At 46.4% G+C, this 13,693-nt stretch overlaps 1 protein-coding gene across 1 annotated transcript in view; it reads left to right on the top strand.

Moving 5' to 3' along the window:
- NOD1 (nucleotide binding oligomerization domain containing 1) overlaps positions 1 to 13,693 on the top strand; it is a 76,844-nt gene that overhangs the window by 55,588 nt on the left and 7,563 nt on the right. Inside the window, exons 11-12 of the mRNA XM_047095876.1 lie at positions 1,121 to 1,204; positions 9,054 to 9,137. Of these exons, the coding sequence (XP_046951832.1) occupies positions 1,121 to 1,204; positions 9,054 to 9,137 (168 nt within the window). The remainder of the gene's footprint in view (positions 1 to 1,120; positions 1,205 to 9,053; positions 9,138 to 13,693) is intronic.

The raw sequence follows: 13,693 nt of genomic DNA, 5'->3' as shown, positions 1-13,693 counted from the left end.
AAGAATGCCAATACCCAGCATTTCTCGAGGGCTGATGGTACAGCATGCATTATTCTCTGCCTTTTATACGTGTTGACTCACAGCCACCCCCTAATGTCTGTACCGTGACTGTTCACCCTTATTTCTCTGGTGAGAAAACCCAGGCCCAGAGAAGTTAAGCCGCCCGCCTGAGGTTGTCGTGCCAGTAGGCGACACACGCCCGGCACGTCTGGCTCCGGAGCACTCTTAAATAGCGTCATCTTCTGCCTCATTCTCTCTAACCCTCGTTCCCTCGAAGGGCTGCACAGCGTCCCATTGAATGGGTGTTTGCAGTTTAGTTTCCCAGAAGCCTCTGCCGATGCTTACATGTGTTCACATTTCACAGTATAACCGTGTAACGCGGCGATCGGTACTGCATGTGTAGATCCTTGTGTGTACATCTTTGCACACAGAAGTGTGATCGTTGACTCAAAGTATAACACATTTAAAATTCAGCTAGACGCTACCAAATTGCCCTTTGAGGAACGATTGTTTAATGTTTTGTGTCGTTCTTTTTCCTTATTTATTCTTTCATCCACTGGCATGACAGGGTCCAATACTATTTACAGCTGGGAGCTTCTAGTCCTGAGTGCTTTATCCAGACCACTGCTGCTTTTAGGAACAACTAAGAGGCTTCCTGAACCTTGACTCACTGAACTTGGGTCCTTCGCAACTGGCCTCAGAGCAAAGTGTTGAGCACATTTTAACGTGCAGTTGGCAGGCTTTTCTAGGTCTTCATATGACAGACTTTTTGGTAACGTGCTGTCAGGGGTGTTCAGGGAGACTTGGGGGAAGTGGGCCGTAGCCCCTAGCTTCTGTGAGAACGGAGGGTGCAGCAAAGATGGGCAGGGAACGTGGGCTCCTCTGTGGCAGCAGGACTAAGGAGTAGGAGCTTGGGGACAGGATTTGCACTAGAAATGAGCCTTATTTATTGTCTATGGGGCTCAGAGGCTGGGATTGGGGCCTGGCTGTTTGCTCAGTTCAGCAAGCGATTAGCAGCATGAGCTGGAGAGATCTGGGCTGGGATCCCACTTCTGAGAACTCATTTAAAAATGTGTGCCAGGTAGGGCTCTCCTGAGTAAACACTTGCTTTCTTTTCTAGGCTCACCAAAAATGAACTCGATGATGAAGTGGCAGAGAGCTTGGCAGAGATGCTGAAAGTCAACCAGACGTTGAAACATTTATGGTAACTCAGAGAACCTCAGAATTTCAGGCTGTGCTACTTTTATTTATTATTTACTTTTCAAGTTTTTTTAAAATTTTTACTCTAGTTAGCATACAGTGCAATATTGGTTTCAGGAGTAGAATTCAGTGATTCATCACATACAACACCCAGTGCTCATTGCAATAAGTGCCCTCCTTAATGCCCATCACCCACGTGGCCCATCTCCCACCCACCTCCCTCCATCAACCCTCAGTTTGTTCTCTATGCTGAAGAGTCTCTTCTGTTTTACTTACCTCTTTCTTTTCCCCCCTCCCATATGTTCATCTGTTTTGTTTCCTTTTTTTTTCTTTTTGAGTCCTTTTCTTTCTTCCTTCCTTCCTTTCTTTCTTCCTCTTTCTTTCTTTCTTTCTTTCTTCCTTCCTTCTTCCTTCCTTCCTTCTTCCTTCCTTCCTTCCTTCCTTCTTCCTTCCTTCCTTCCATCCATCCATCCATCCATCCATCTTCAAGTTAGTTAACATACAGTATAGTCTTGGCTTCAGGAGTAGAACCCAGTGATTCATCTCTTGTATATGACACCCAGTGCTCATCCCAGCAAGTGCCCTCCTCAATGCCTGTCACCCATTTAATCCACCTCCCAACTCCACCCCTTCCAGCAATCCTCAATTTGTTCTCTGTATTTAAGGGTCTCTTATGGTTTGCCTTCCTCTCTGTTTTTATCTTATTTTTTCCTTCCCTTCCCCTATGTTCATCTGGTGTGTTTCTTAAATTCCACATATGACTGAAATCGTATATGTCTTTCTCTGACTGACTGATTTTGCTTAGCATAATACCCTCCAGTTCCATCCACATTGTTATAAATGTCAAGATTCATTCTTTTTCATTGCCGAGTAGTATTCCATTTTATGTTTGTACATCTTCTTTATGCATTCATCAGTCAATGGACATTTGGGTTCTTTCCATAATTTGGCTATTGTTGATAGCATTGCTATAAACATTGGGGTGCGTGTGCCCCTTTGAATCAGCATTTTTGTAGCCTTTGGGTAAATTCCTAGTAATGCAATTGCTGTGTTGTAGAGTAGTTCTATTTTTTATTTTTTGAGGAATCTTCACACTGTTTTCCAGAGTGGCTGTAGCAGTTTGCATTCCCACCAGCAGTGCAAAAGTGTTCCACTTTCTCCAACCTCTGTTGTTTTCTGAGTTGTTCATTTTAGCCACTCTGACCGGTGTGAGATAAGATCTCATTGTGGTTTTGACTTGTATTTCCCTGATGATGAGTGATGTTGAGCATCTTTTCATGTGTCTGTGAGCCCTCCGGATGTCTTTGAAAAAGTGTCTGTTCATGTCTTTTGCCCATTTCTTCACTGGATTATTTGTTTTTCATGTGTTGAGTTTGATAAGTTCTTTATAGAGTTTGGATACTAACCCTTTATCTGATATGTCATTTGCAAATATCTTCTATTGGTTGCCTTTTAGTTTTGCTGATTCTTTCCTTTGCTGTGGAGAAGGTTTTTATCTTAATGAGGTCCTAATAGTTCATTTTTGCTTTCAATTTCCTTGCCTCCAGAGACATGTTAAGTAAGAAGTTCCTGCAGCCAAGCTCAAAGAGGTTGCTGCCTGTTTTCTCCTGTAGGATTCTGATGGTTTCCTGTCTCACATTCAGGTCCTTTATCCATTTTGAGTTTATTTTTGTGAATGGTGTAAGAAAGTGGTCTAGCTTCATTCTTCTGCATGTTGCTGTCCAGTTCTCCCAGCACCATTTGCTAAGGAGACTATCTTTTTTCCATTGGATGTTCTTCCCTGATTGTCAAAGATTAGTTGGCCATATATTTGTCAGTCCATTTCTGGGTTCTCTATTCTATTCCATTGATCTGTGGTCTGTTTTTATGCCAATACCATACTGTCTTGATGATGACACCTTTGTAGTAAAAGTTAAAGTCTGTGTTTGTGATGCCTCAGCTTTGGTTTTCTTTTTTCAACATTACTTCGGCTATTCGAGGTCTTGTGTGGTTCCACACAAATGATAGGATTGTTTGTTCTAGTTCTGTGAAGAATGCTGGTGCTATTTTGATAGAGATTGCATTGAATGTGTAGATCGGTTTGGGTGGTATTGACATTTTAACAATATTTGTTCTTCCAGTCCATGAGCATGGAATGTTTTTCCATTTCTTTGTGTCTTCTTCACTTTCTTTCATAAGCTTTCGATAGTTTTCAGTATGCAGATCTTTTACCTCTTTGGTCAGGTTTATTCCTAGGTACTTATGGTTTTTAGTGCAGTTGTAAATGGGATCCATTCCTTGCTTCCTCTTTCTGTTGCTTCATTATTGGTGTATAGAAATGCAGCCGATTTCTGTACATTGATTTTATATCCTGTGACTTTGCTGAATTCCTGTATCAGCTCTAGCAGTTTTTTGGTGGAGTCTTTTGGATTTTCCAGGTAAAGTATCATGTCGTCTGCAAAGAGTGAACGTTTGACTTCTTTGCCAATTTGGATGCCTTTTATTTCATTTTGGCTGATTGCTGAGACTAGGACTTCCAACACTATGTTGAACAACAGTAGTGAGAGTGGACACCCCTGTCATGTTCCTGATCTCAGGGGGAAAGCTCTTTTTCCCCATTGAGAATGATATTAGCTGTGGGCCTTTCATATATGGCTTTTATGATGTTAATGTATGTTCCTTCTATCTCAACTTGCTTGAGGGTTTTTATCAAGGAAGGGTGCTGTATTTTGTCAAATGCTTTTCTCCATCTATTGACAGGATCATAGGGTTCTTATCCTCTCTTTTATTAACGTGGTGTATCACATTGATTGACTTGCAAGTACTGAACCAGCCCTGCAGCCCAGGAATGAATCCCACTTGATCATGGTGAATAATTCTTTTAATGTACTGTTGAATTTGATTTGCTAGTATCTTATTGAGAATTTTTGCATCTAGTTTCATGAGGGATTTTGGCCTGTAATTCTCCTGTTCTACTTTTGAAAAATATTTTTTTTTTATTTTTTTCTATTTAAAAAAAAATTTTTTTTTAATGTTTATTTATTTTTGAGACAGAGAGAGACAGAGCATGAAGGGGGGAGGGGCAGAGAGAGAGGGAGACACAGAATCGGAAACAGGCTCCAGGCTCTGAGCCATCAGCCCAGAGCCTGACGCGGGGCTCGAACTCACGGACCGCGAGATCGTGACCTGAGCTGAAGTCGGCCGCTTAACCGACTGCGCCACCCAGGCGCCCCTGAAAAATATTTTTTGAGATGGGGTGCCTGGCTGGCACTGTGGATAGAGCATGCGACTCTTGATCTTGGCTTTGTAAGTGTGAGCCCTGTGTTAGGTATAGAGATTATTTAAAAAGAAAATCTTAAGGGGCACCTGGGTGGCTCAGTCAGGTAAGCAACTGACTCTGGTTCAGGTCATGATCTCACAGTTCGTGGCTTTGAGCCCCACGTCGGGCTCTGTACTGACAGCTCGGAGCTTGGAGCCTGCCTTCGGATTCTGTGTGTCTCTCTCTGCCCCTCCCCTGCTTATCCTCTCTCTCTCTCTCTCTCTCTCTCTCAAAAATAAATATTTTTTAAAAATTAAAAAATGAAATCTTAAATGCAAAAATATTTTTTGAGGGGTGCCTGGGTGGCTCAGTCGGTTGAGCACCCGACTCTTGATTTCAGCTCCGGTCATGATCTCCCAATTTTTGTGAGATCGAGCCCCATGTTGGGCTCTGTGCTGTCACATGGAGCCTGCTTGGGTTCTCTCCCTCTCTCTCTGCCCCTCCCTAGCTCATGCTTGCATATGTGCACGCATGTGCTGTCTCAGTAATATATTTCTCTCTCTTTAGTATATTTTATTTATTTATTTTTTAATTTTTTTTTCAACGTTTTTTATTTATTTTTGGGACAGAGCGAGACAGAGCATGAATGGGGGAGGGGCAGAGAGAGAGGGAGACACAGAATCGGAAACAGGCTCCAGGCTCTGAGCCATCAGCCCAGAGCCCGATGCGGGGCTCGAACCCACGGACCGTGAGATCGTGACCTGGCTGAAGTCGGACGCTTAACCGACTGCGCCACCCAGGCGCCCCTCTCTCTTTAGTATATTTTAAAGTCTACTTATTTTTGAGAGAGAACGTGTGAGTGAGAGTGGGGGAGGGGCAGAAAGTGACAGGGACAGAAGATCTGAAGTGGACTCTGTGCTAAGAGAGAGCCCAACGCGGGGCTCAAACTCACGAACCATAAGATCATGACCTGAGCCAAAGTCAGATGCTTAACCAACTGAGCCATCCACATGCCCCAAGAAAAGATACTTTGTAAGATAAAATGGACGTGCATAAAATTCACCCTTTAAAAATGTACAGGTCAGGGGCCCCTGGCTGGCTTGGTCAGTGGAGTGTATGACTCTCAATCTCCAGGTTTGGAAGTTCCGGTCCCACGCTGGGTGTAGAGATTACTTTAAAAAATAAAATCTTTAAAAGACAATAAAATGTATAGGTCAGTGGTTTTTAGCGTATTCACAAAGTTGTGCAACCATCACCACAATCTAGTTGTAGGACAGTTTTGCCTCCCCACCGCCCCCACTGGAATATACCAGTGTGCATTAAGCCTCCCCATCCTTCTCCCCCAGTCCTTAATCTACTTTTTGTCTCTGTGGATTTGCCTGTTCTAGGCATTTCCTAGAAATGGAATCCTACAATGTGTGACTCGTTGTCTGTGTTCTTTCACTTACGTGGGTTTTCAAGGCCCATCTACATCCTAGAACGTGTCAGAACTTCATTGCGCTGTAGGGCTGATACTCTGTTATGGATATTCCAGCTGTTCATCAGCTGGCAGACATTTGGGTTGTTTCTACTTTTTGGTTGTTGTGAATAACGTTGCCTTTTCGATTGTTGTGAATAATGATGCCTTTGACATTCGTGTGCATGTCCGCGTGTGGACATACGTCTTCATTTCTCTTGGGTATAGAATTGCCGGGGCAAATGGCCACTCTGTTCTGAACTTTTTGAGGAACTGCCGAAGTGTTTTCCAGAGTGGCTGCTCTACTTTAGGTTCCCGCCAGTCACGTAGGAAGGCTCCCATTTCTCCACATCCTTACCAGCACTCGTGAGTGTCCATCTTTTCGAATCTTGCCATCCTAGTGGGTGTGGAGTGGTGTCTTATTGTGGTTTTGATTTTCATTTCCACTAACTAATTTTGATTTTCATGCCCACTAACATTGGGCATCTTTTTGTGTGTCTCTCTGGGAGAAATGTCTCCACATCCTTTGCCCATTTTTAATTTTGTTTGCCTTTTTTTTTTTTTAAAAAAAGTTTAGAGAGGGAGGGCGGGAAGAGAGCAGGTGCACGCGTGCGAGCAGAGGAAGGGCAGAGAATCCTAAGCAGGCACTGTCAGCGCAGAGCCCGAAACAGGGCTCGAACCCACAAACCTTGAGATCATGACCTGAGCCAAAATCAAGAGTCAGACGCTTAACCAACCGACCACCCTGGGTTATCTGCCTTTTTATTGCTGAATTATTGGAGCTCTTTATACATCCTGCATACTAGACATTTACTAGATACATGATTTGCATGAATTTCCTCTGTGGGGTTTTCCACTTTCTTGTTAGTGACCTTTAAAGCACAAACACTGTTCATTTTGATGGAAGTCCAATTTATTTTTTCTTTGGTTGTTTGTGCTTTAGATACTTTACTGAGAAACTGTTGTGTAATCCAAGGTCACAAAGATTGACACCTAAGATTTCCTTTAAGTGTTATAGTTTTGCTCTTGCATTGAGGTCTTTGATCCTAAACGCTAATTTCTGGAGTTAATTGTTGTGTGTGATATGAGGCAAAGGGTCCAAACTCCTTCTTTGGCATGTCCCACTGTTCCAGCACCGCTTGTTGAAGAGAGTGTCTTTCCCTGTTAAATGGCCCTGACGCTTTTGCCAAAACTCAATTGACCATAAATGTATGGGTGTATTTCTGGACATTCTATTCTAGTTCATTGATCCGTTTGTTTGTCTTTATGCCAGGATCACACTGTCCTGATTGTTCTAACTGTGCAGTAAGTTTTGAAATCAGGAAGGGTGAGTCTCCCAACTCTGTCCTCCTTTCTCAAGGTTGTTTGGGCTATTCTGGGTCCCTTGTGCTTGTGTATGAGTTTTATTTTTATTTTTATTTTATTTTTTTATTAAAATTTTTTTTTAGGTTTTATTTATTTTTGAGACAGAGAGAGACAGAGCATGAATGGGGGAGGGGCAGAGAGAGAGGGAGACACAGAATCGGAAACAGGCTCCAGGCTCTGAGCCATCAGCCCAGAGCCCGACGCGGGGCTCGAACTCACGGACCGCGAGATCGTGACCTGAACTGAAGTCGGACGCTTAACCGACTGAGCCACCCAGGCGCCCCTCTGTATGAGTTTTAGATAACCTTGTTAATTTCTGTAAAACAGCCAGACTGTGCTTTTATGTCTGTTTTGCTGTTGTTTTCCTGGCCTGTAGACTTTCTTTTATCTCTTTCCCTTGGGGCCCGGCCTGGAGGGAGAACAGAGCTAGAACAGGGCTCGAGAGCGAGTCTTGGCTGTTGGGTGGTGCACAGATCACACTGGCCCTTGTCTTCAAAGGTGGCCCCAGGGGACAGGTGCGCCTGAGCACTGCCATACTCATTGGCTCCCTTCCTGCCCGGCCTCTTGCCAGGTCTTGGCTGGAAGCAGCTCACCCAGCAAAGTGTAGGTGGTGGTGGTGGTGGCAATCGTGAAGGAGGGGATTAGGAAGCAGCAGAGTTTGGCTGAATGCACGATTCTCTGCTCACTTCTAGGTTCTGTCTTTGCTCCTCTTGCAAAAATGTCCGAGTTACATTGTGGTCGTTCTTACCAGGGAGTCATCACCTCTGCCACTGAGCCCAGGCGCCCCCCTTTGGGGCATGTGGCTGGGAGATTGGGGCCCCTCCACAGCACAGCCACAGTCCCGTGTGCTCGGGCAGTAATGGTGACAGGTGCTCCCTGCCATCGGGTGCTGTGGCAGAGACCGTGAGGACTACTTCCTACATATACATCCTCCCACTGAAACCTTGGTTACTCCCATTTTACAGATCAGGCAACCGAGGCATAGATAGTGTAAGCTTATTTCTTCAAGGATCTGTGGCTGAGAAGTAGGGGGTGGAGGGTGTGTGTGTAGGAGGGGAGCTTTGAACCACTGCACTGACTGCCTCTTCATGGGGTTGGCCCCTTCTCGCCTAATTTCTATAATCTCATCAATCATGACGGGGCAACCCTGTCTTCCTGGTGGGGCTGCGTTCTTGGGTCAGTGGCCAGGATTTCTTAGGGTCAAGTTGAGCAGTAGGCTTTTATTCTACCAATAGCCAGGAGTGAGGAGTGGGCCTGTGATGAAGCAGAGACACCTCAGTGCCTTGGGTGAATTTCTTGGGTGTATTTCTTGGGTCGGAAGCATAGCTGCTCAGGACGCACTTCAGAGATCGCCCGGGCTCCCCAGCTCTATTGGAAACCTTGGTTTCATTTGGATCACTGCAACTAGACATAATGGGGTGCACCCTCAGAGGCCCCATTATTGATGCTTTCCCAGGACCCACGAGTGGAAGCAGGAGAATCGTCCTCTTCCCTCCCTGCAGGAAAAAATGGGAAAAATGCCGACACATACATATCTGGGTTCATGTATTAAATTATCTACGTGTGAGTGCACAGATCTATCAGGCTCACTCTAGAAATGTACCAAAAAATTAAACGTCTTAAAAGATGCCCTGTAGATCTGATCTGGACAGCCTCAGCCAGATTAAACATCACGTGGACACAGCGCTTCCCCGGACCCCGTCTCATGCCCACCATGCCCTTACCACTCCTTAATGGAGGGGGCAGATTTAATCCAGTATCATGTATCTGATACAAGATATGTTCTCCTTTCAGGCTTATCCAGAACCAGATCACGGCCAAGGGGATTGCCCAGCTGGCAGACGCATTACAGAGGAACACTGGCATAATGGAGATTTGGTAAGACACATGCGCCAGTCGTAGTAATGAGAACAGTGACTGTCTACTCAGCACCCTGACTGGGCGCCAGGCACAATTTAGAGCATGTGCCACTTATTCCTCATGTTTCCAGTAGTCCAGGAAAGCAGGCTGGTAGTATTTCCACTTCACAGAGGCAGAAACTGAGCCCCAGAGCAGTGAGGGAATACTTGCCCAAGGTGCCACCTAAGAGGAGAAGCTGGAATCTGGTCCAGGCTGCCTGACTCTGTGGCCCGGGGCTCCCCTCGTAGGTGCCCTGCCCTCCTCTACCTCCCCGCTATGCATGGGGCAGATGGCCCAGGAAAGGGATCCTGTTGAGAGTGAATCACTCGGGGACTCAGGAGGCTGAGATGTGGATGGGGTAGCTGGCGTTTGGGGCCCCTTCTTCTCCTTTTCTGGGCTTTGCCGGGCTTGAGGAGACACTTCCCTGCTGGATTTGCTCCGACTTGTGCTCTTTCTTCCTATTTCTGCTTGGAGGCGTTGTTATGCTAGTGGGAGAGAGCTGGATCGTTTTGCTTCTACAACACTGAGCCCCACTCCACGTCGTTATTGCCTCATAAGACCCATACATCATACCCCCCTAAGCGGGTCCCGGCCTGTGGACTGTGTGGGCAGGGTAGGGAGTGTTCCCATCAGTGACAGGTGCGGCAACGGCCTGGGTGCTGGGGATGTGGCGGTTAGGCGGACAGAAAGGGTCCTGATGGCTTGAGAGCACTGGCTCACCGGGGCTGCGGACAGGGGGCCCTGAGCGGGCTCCCCGGCGCTCTGGAGTGTGCCGCGAGCCTCAGCCTGACACAGCCCTGCAGCGTGACCATGTGGGGCACCTAGCGGGGTGGGGGGCACAGCCACATTTCCCTTGAGGACACGGGCCACAGGAGGGGTTCACGCTCTCCCCGTGGCTTCCCTGAGGTCCAAGGAGCAGCCTCCCCGTGAACTCAAACCCTCAGCTCAGGGGGTAGTTACTCATCAACTACCTCATTTCGTCCTGCCGGGGGAGAATTTCCCAGCCAAAAAAAAGTACATCGAGGTACAGCTCCTTGACCTGGGCTCCCAGCACAGCATTTTTTAAACTTTGCTTTGGAACTTGTTAGTGCATCATAAAAGCAGTTGGGCGGGTTGCAACCAGCATATTATTTGGAAAATGAGGTCGAGCAGAACACCAAAAGTCACCGTGCACAGCACGAAGTATTATTTTATAATTTTGGGTCAGATGTGGGTATGTGTGCCTGCGTGGATGCTGGTTCAAGACGTAAAATGTAATTCTCGTTTGGGTCGTGCTTGAAAAAACATTTGGAAGACGCTGTCCTAGAGGGGAGAGCCCAGCTCCAGCAAGGCTGACGGAGGACGCTGGGGCTTGGGTGCGTGTGACCCTGTGCCTGCTCCTGAGTCCGCAAGGCATGTGGGAGCTGTTGGAACTCTGGTTTGCATTAACCGCCAGGCCCCCTCCTGCCCGTGGTCCCTTCCCTAGAAGCACGTCAATTCTTGCTGACTCTGTGGTTCGAGAACAGCAGGCAGAGGGGGAGGAGGGGGCAGGCCAGGCTGCAGAAGTTTGCGGACAACAGTTGGCCTCTACTTTTCTCGGAGGCTGATTAGGACAGTTGTAAGAACACGTAGCTGCTTTAACTCTGTCCGGCTTGAAAAATGTGCATTTGTTGCCTTGGAAGGACCACTGTTCCTATACAAGGAACTACGTGTGCAGGGCCAGATGTCTTTAGCTTGAAGGTGTGCTACCCAGGGCCTAGAGGCGTGTGTGTGTGAGTGATGTCATGGAACCAGGCTTAGTGACGTCCTGTCGCGTCGGCCCTGTCCAGGGCTGTGGGGATGAGGGAGCAGCTCTGTCTGCAGTCACCAGGGGCACAGGGACTCGTTGTTCGTGCTGACATTGATTCCTACCTCATCCCTGTCCCATGAAAACTTGCGGTCTGATGCCCCGAGTTCTGCTTCAGAGACAGGAGGCAGGGTGAACAATGCCCTGACATTGCGCGGCATCTATCATACCGCTGGAGTAGCTTCCTGGGAGGCTGTCTGCTCCAGACTGTGAGCTCTTTGAGGGTGGAGCCTGGGTCATGGTGTTTAAAAAAAAAAAGTCAAGTGAGTAAAGGTGAAGGTCTGATGGGCTTTAGCAAGCAGTTCCTGAGTTGGGCGGCATTCCTTCCAGAAAGTGGAGGGGAGCTCTGCTGAGCCAAAGAGGAGAAAGGTTCTTAAAGGCAGAGGACATCAACAAGGAAGAATTTATTAGCAGGGAGTACATCGTTGTAAGCAAGGTTGCCCTCCTAGGGGGAGCAGGAAGGTCTGACAGTAAATTTCCTAGTGTTGACCAGGAAATTCTATGCTGACTGATTAAAGGCTACATTCATTCCTGGGGTGTTAAAATTAGGTTGGACTTAGGTTAGGTATTAACTGGTTTACCGATCTGGGGCCTTGACCTAAGCGATGCTATTTTGGGCCTGTGTGCATGTGTGACAGTGGTCCCCGGGGTGCCTGGGTGGCTCAGTCGGTTAAGCGTCTGACTTCGGCTCAGGTCACGATCTCGCGGTTCATGAGTTCAAGCCCTGGGTCAGGCTCTGTGCTGACAGCTGGGAGCCTGGAGCCTGCTTCAGATTCTGTGTCTCCCTCTCTCTCTGTCTCAAAAATAAATAAACATTAAAAAAAATTTACAAAAAACAAAACAGTGGTCCCCTTTCGGACCGACCTCTCCGCTTCGCTGAGAGCTGTGATCAAACTTTAGGGCATTAGTGCCCCTCTCAGCTACTGCTCTGTAGTTCTCGAAGCCTTTGTTGATCCTGTGCGTGGCATTCTCAGGTCCTGATGTTTTCGCTTTGTCTCTGTGACAGTCACAGGTTACGAGCTCAGGTTTACATTCTGTTAAGTCACTTTGTCCTCTTTGTACCTTTTTGGACGGTCCAGTCTGAGGGAGACCATTTGCTTAGCGGTTGGTGGCCTCAAACATGCATTTAAAGCATTTAAGAAAATATAACGCACCAGGGAGATTCTTATGATTATGATAAGCAGGGTCCTCCCCAATGTTTGCAGGGTACTTTGAAGCCCTGGTCTCCAAGACCCAATGCCATCAAAATCAGATAAATCAAAGAAAGACCCTGTGGAAGGAGTCATCTTCTTAAGGCAAGCACCTTGTTTTGGGATATGATGTAATCGAGTTTCAACTTTCCCAGGAGTGTAATCCAGGTGGCACCTCCTTGCTCAGCTAAACGATAATCAAGGGCTATTCTATTCTCAAGAACAACACTGGCCAGAGAGTCTAGGGATCATTGTTGGGCAGTTGTTGCAAGAATTTCAAGAATTAAGGAGAAGTTCCTGTTCATAGCTTCGTTTGTATTTATCCCTAAACAGAGAAGTAGGGGTCTGCCAAACAGAGTCCTGAATCATGAAAGCCTCCTGGGAGGTCCTTTCCAACTCATGGTGTAAATTCACAGGAGTTGACCAACGATAAAAGTTAGATTTTCTCCCGGCCTGAAATAAAAGGTTGCTCCAAAGTCCAGAGGGTGTCCCAGTGGCCTGGGAAATAAAGATAAGGGCATTACCTTTCCTAGCCGATGCCAGAGTGAAGGAAAGAGGAGAAAGTGTGTCATGTTCAGTTCATGTATGAAGCCTTGATCAGGTGTCTTGAGCAGAAGCCGTCTACCTTGGGGGCGGCTGTTTCTTTTCCTTGTCAGTTTGATTTGTGGGTCTCCAGCGTCTGTATGGGACCAGGGCTCAGGTGGAGCCCGCTTGAGCCATGTCATATGTACCCCAGGCTCAGTGCCTTCTGATTGTGCAGCACCGTCCATGGTCAGGAGTGCTTTGTAAGGTCCTTTCCAATGGGGCTCAAGAGCTGTTTTTCTCTGGTGATGTTTCCAAAGTACCTAATCACCACCAGGCTCTAGACTGTGACCAACAGGACCCTTTTAATTGGGATCCCAGATGCCTTTTTTTTTTTTTTAATGTTTGTTTATTTTTGAGAGAGAGAGAGAGAGACCCAGAATTCGAAGCAGGTGCCGAGCTGTCAGCACAGAGCCTGACACAGGGCTCGAACCCACAAATCGCGAGATTGTGACCTGAGCCGAAGTCAGACGCTTAACTGACTGATCCACCCAGGTGCCCCTATATTTTAATTTTTTAACCTCCATGCCCAACCTGGGGCTTGAACTTAACAGCCCTGAGATCAAGAGTCACATGGTCTATTGATTGAGCCAGCCAGGCGCCCCTAGATTGGTGAATTTATGAATACGTTTCATAGTTAGAAATGTGTTTTTTCATGGTACAAGAGCACAAAACAGGTTTTGCTAACACGTGCAAATCTGTTGCACACAGAGAAACTAAAGAGAAAAGTGGATAAACCTATGTTAATACTTAGTGTTTTCTTATTTGGAAGTGATCTAGATTTTCAGTGAATTTACCTTACCATGTAACTTAGCAAAACTTTAACATTTTGGGTTACCACCAAAAAAGAATTTGGAAGCTATTTATCTTATTTACATCTTAATTTTATTTTTTTTTTACATCTTATTTATCTTATTTACATCTTATTTACATCTATT

The sequence above is a fragment of the Lynx rufus genome, unplaced genomic scaffold (genome assembly GCF_022079265.1).
Source record: "Lynx rufus isolate CCGP_SWC_20201006 ecotype Redwood Valley unplaced genomic scaffold, mLynRuf1.p SCAF_4, whole genome shotgun sequence".
NCBI lineage: Eukaryota > Metazoa > Chordata > Mammalia > Carnivora > Felidae > Lynx > Lynx rufus.
The sequence above is the reverse complement of the archived record's forward strand: the minus strand, read 5'-3'. Positions and strand labels throughout refer to the sequence as shown.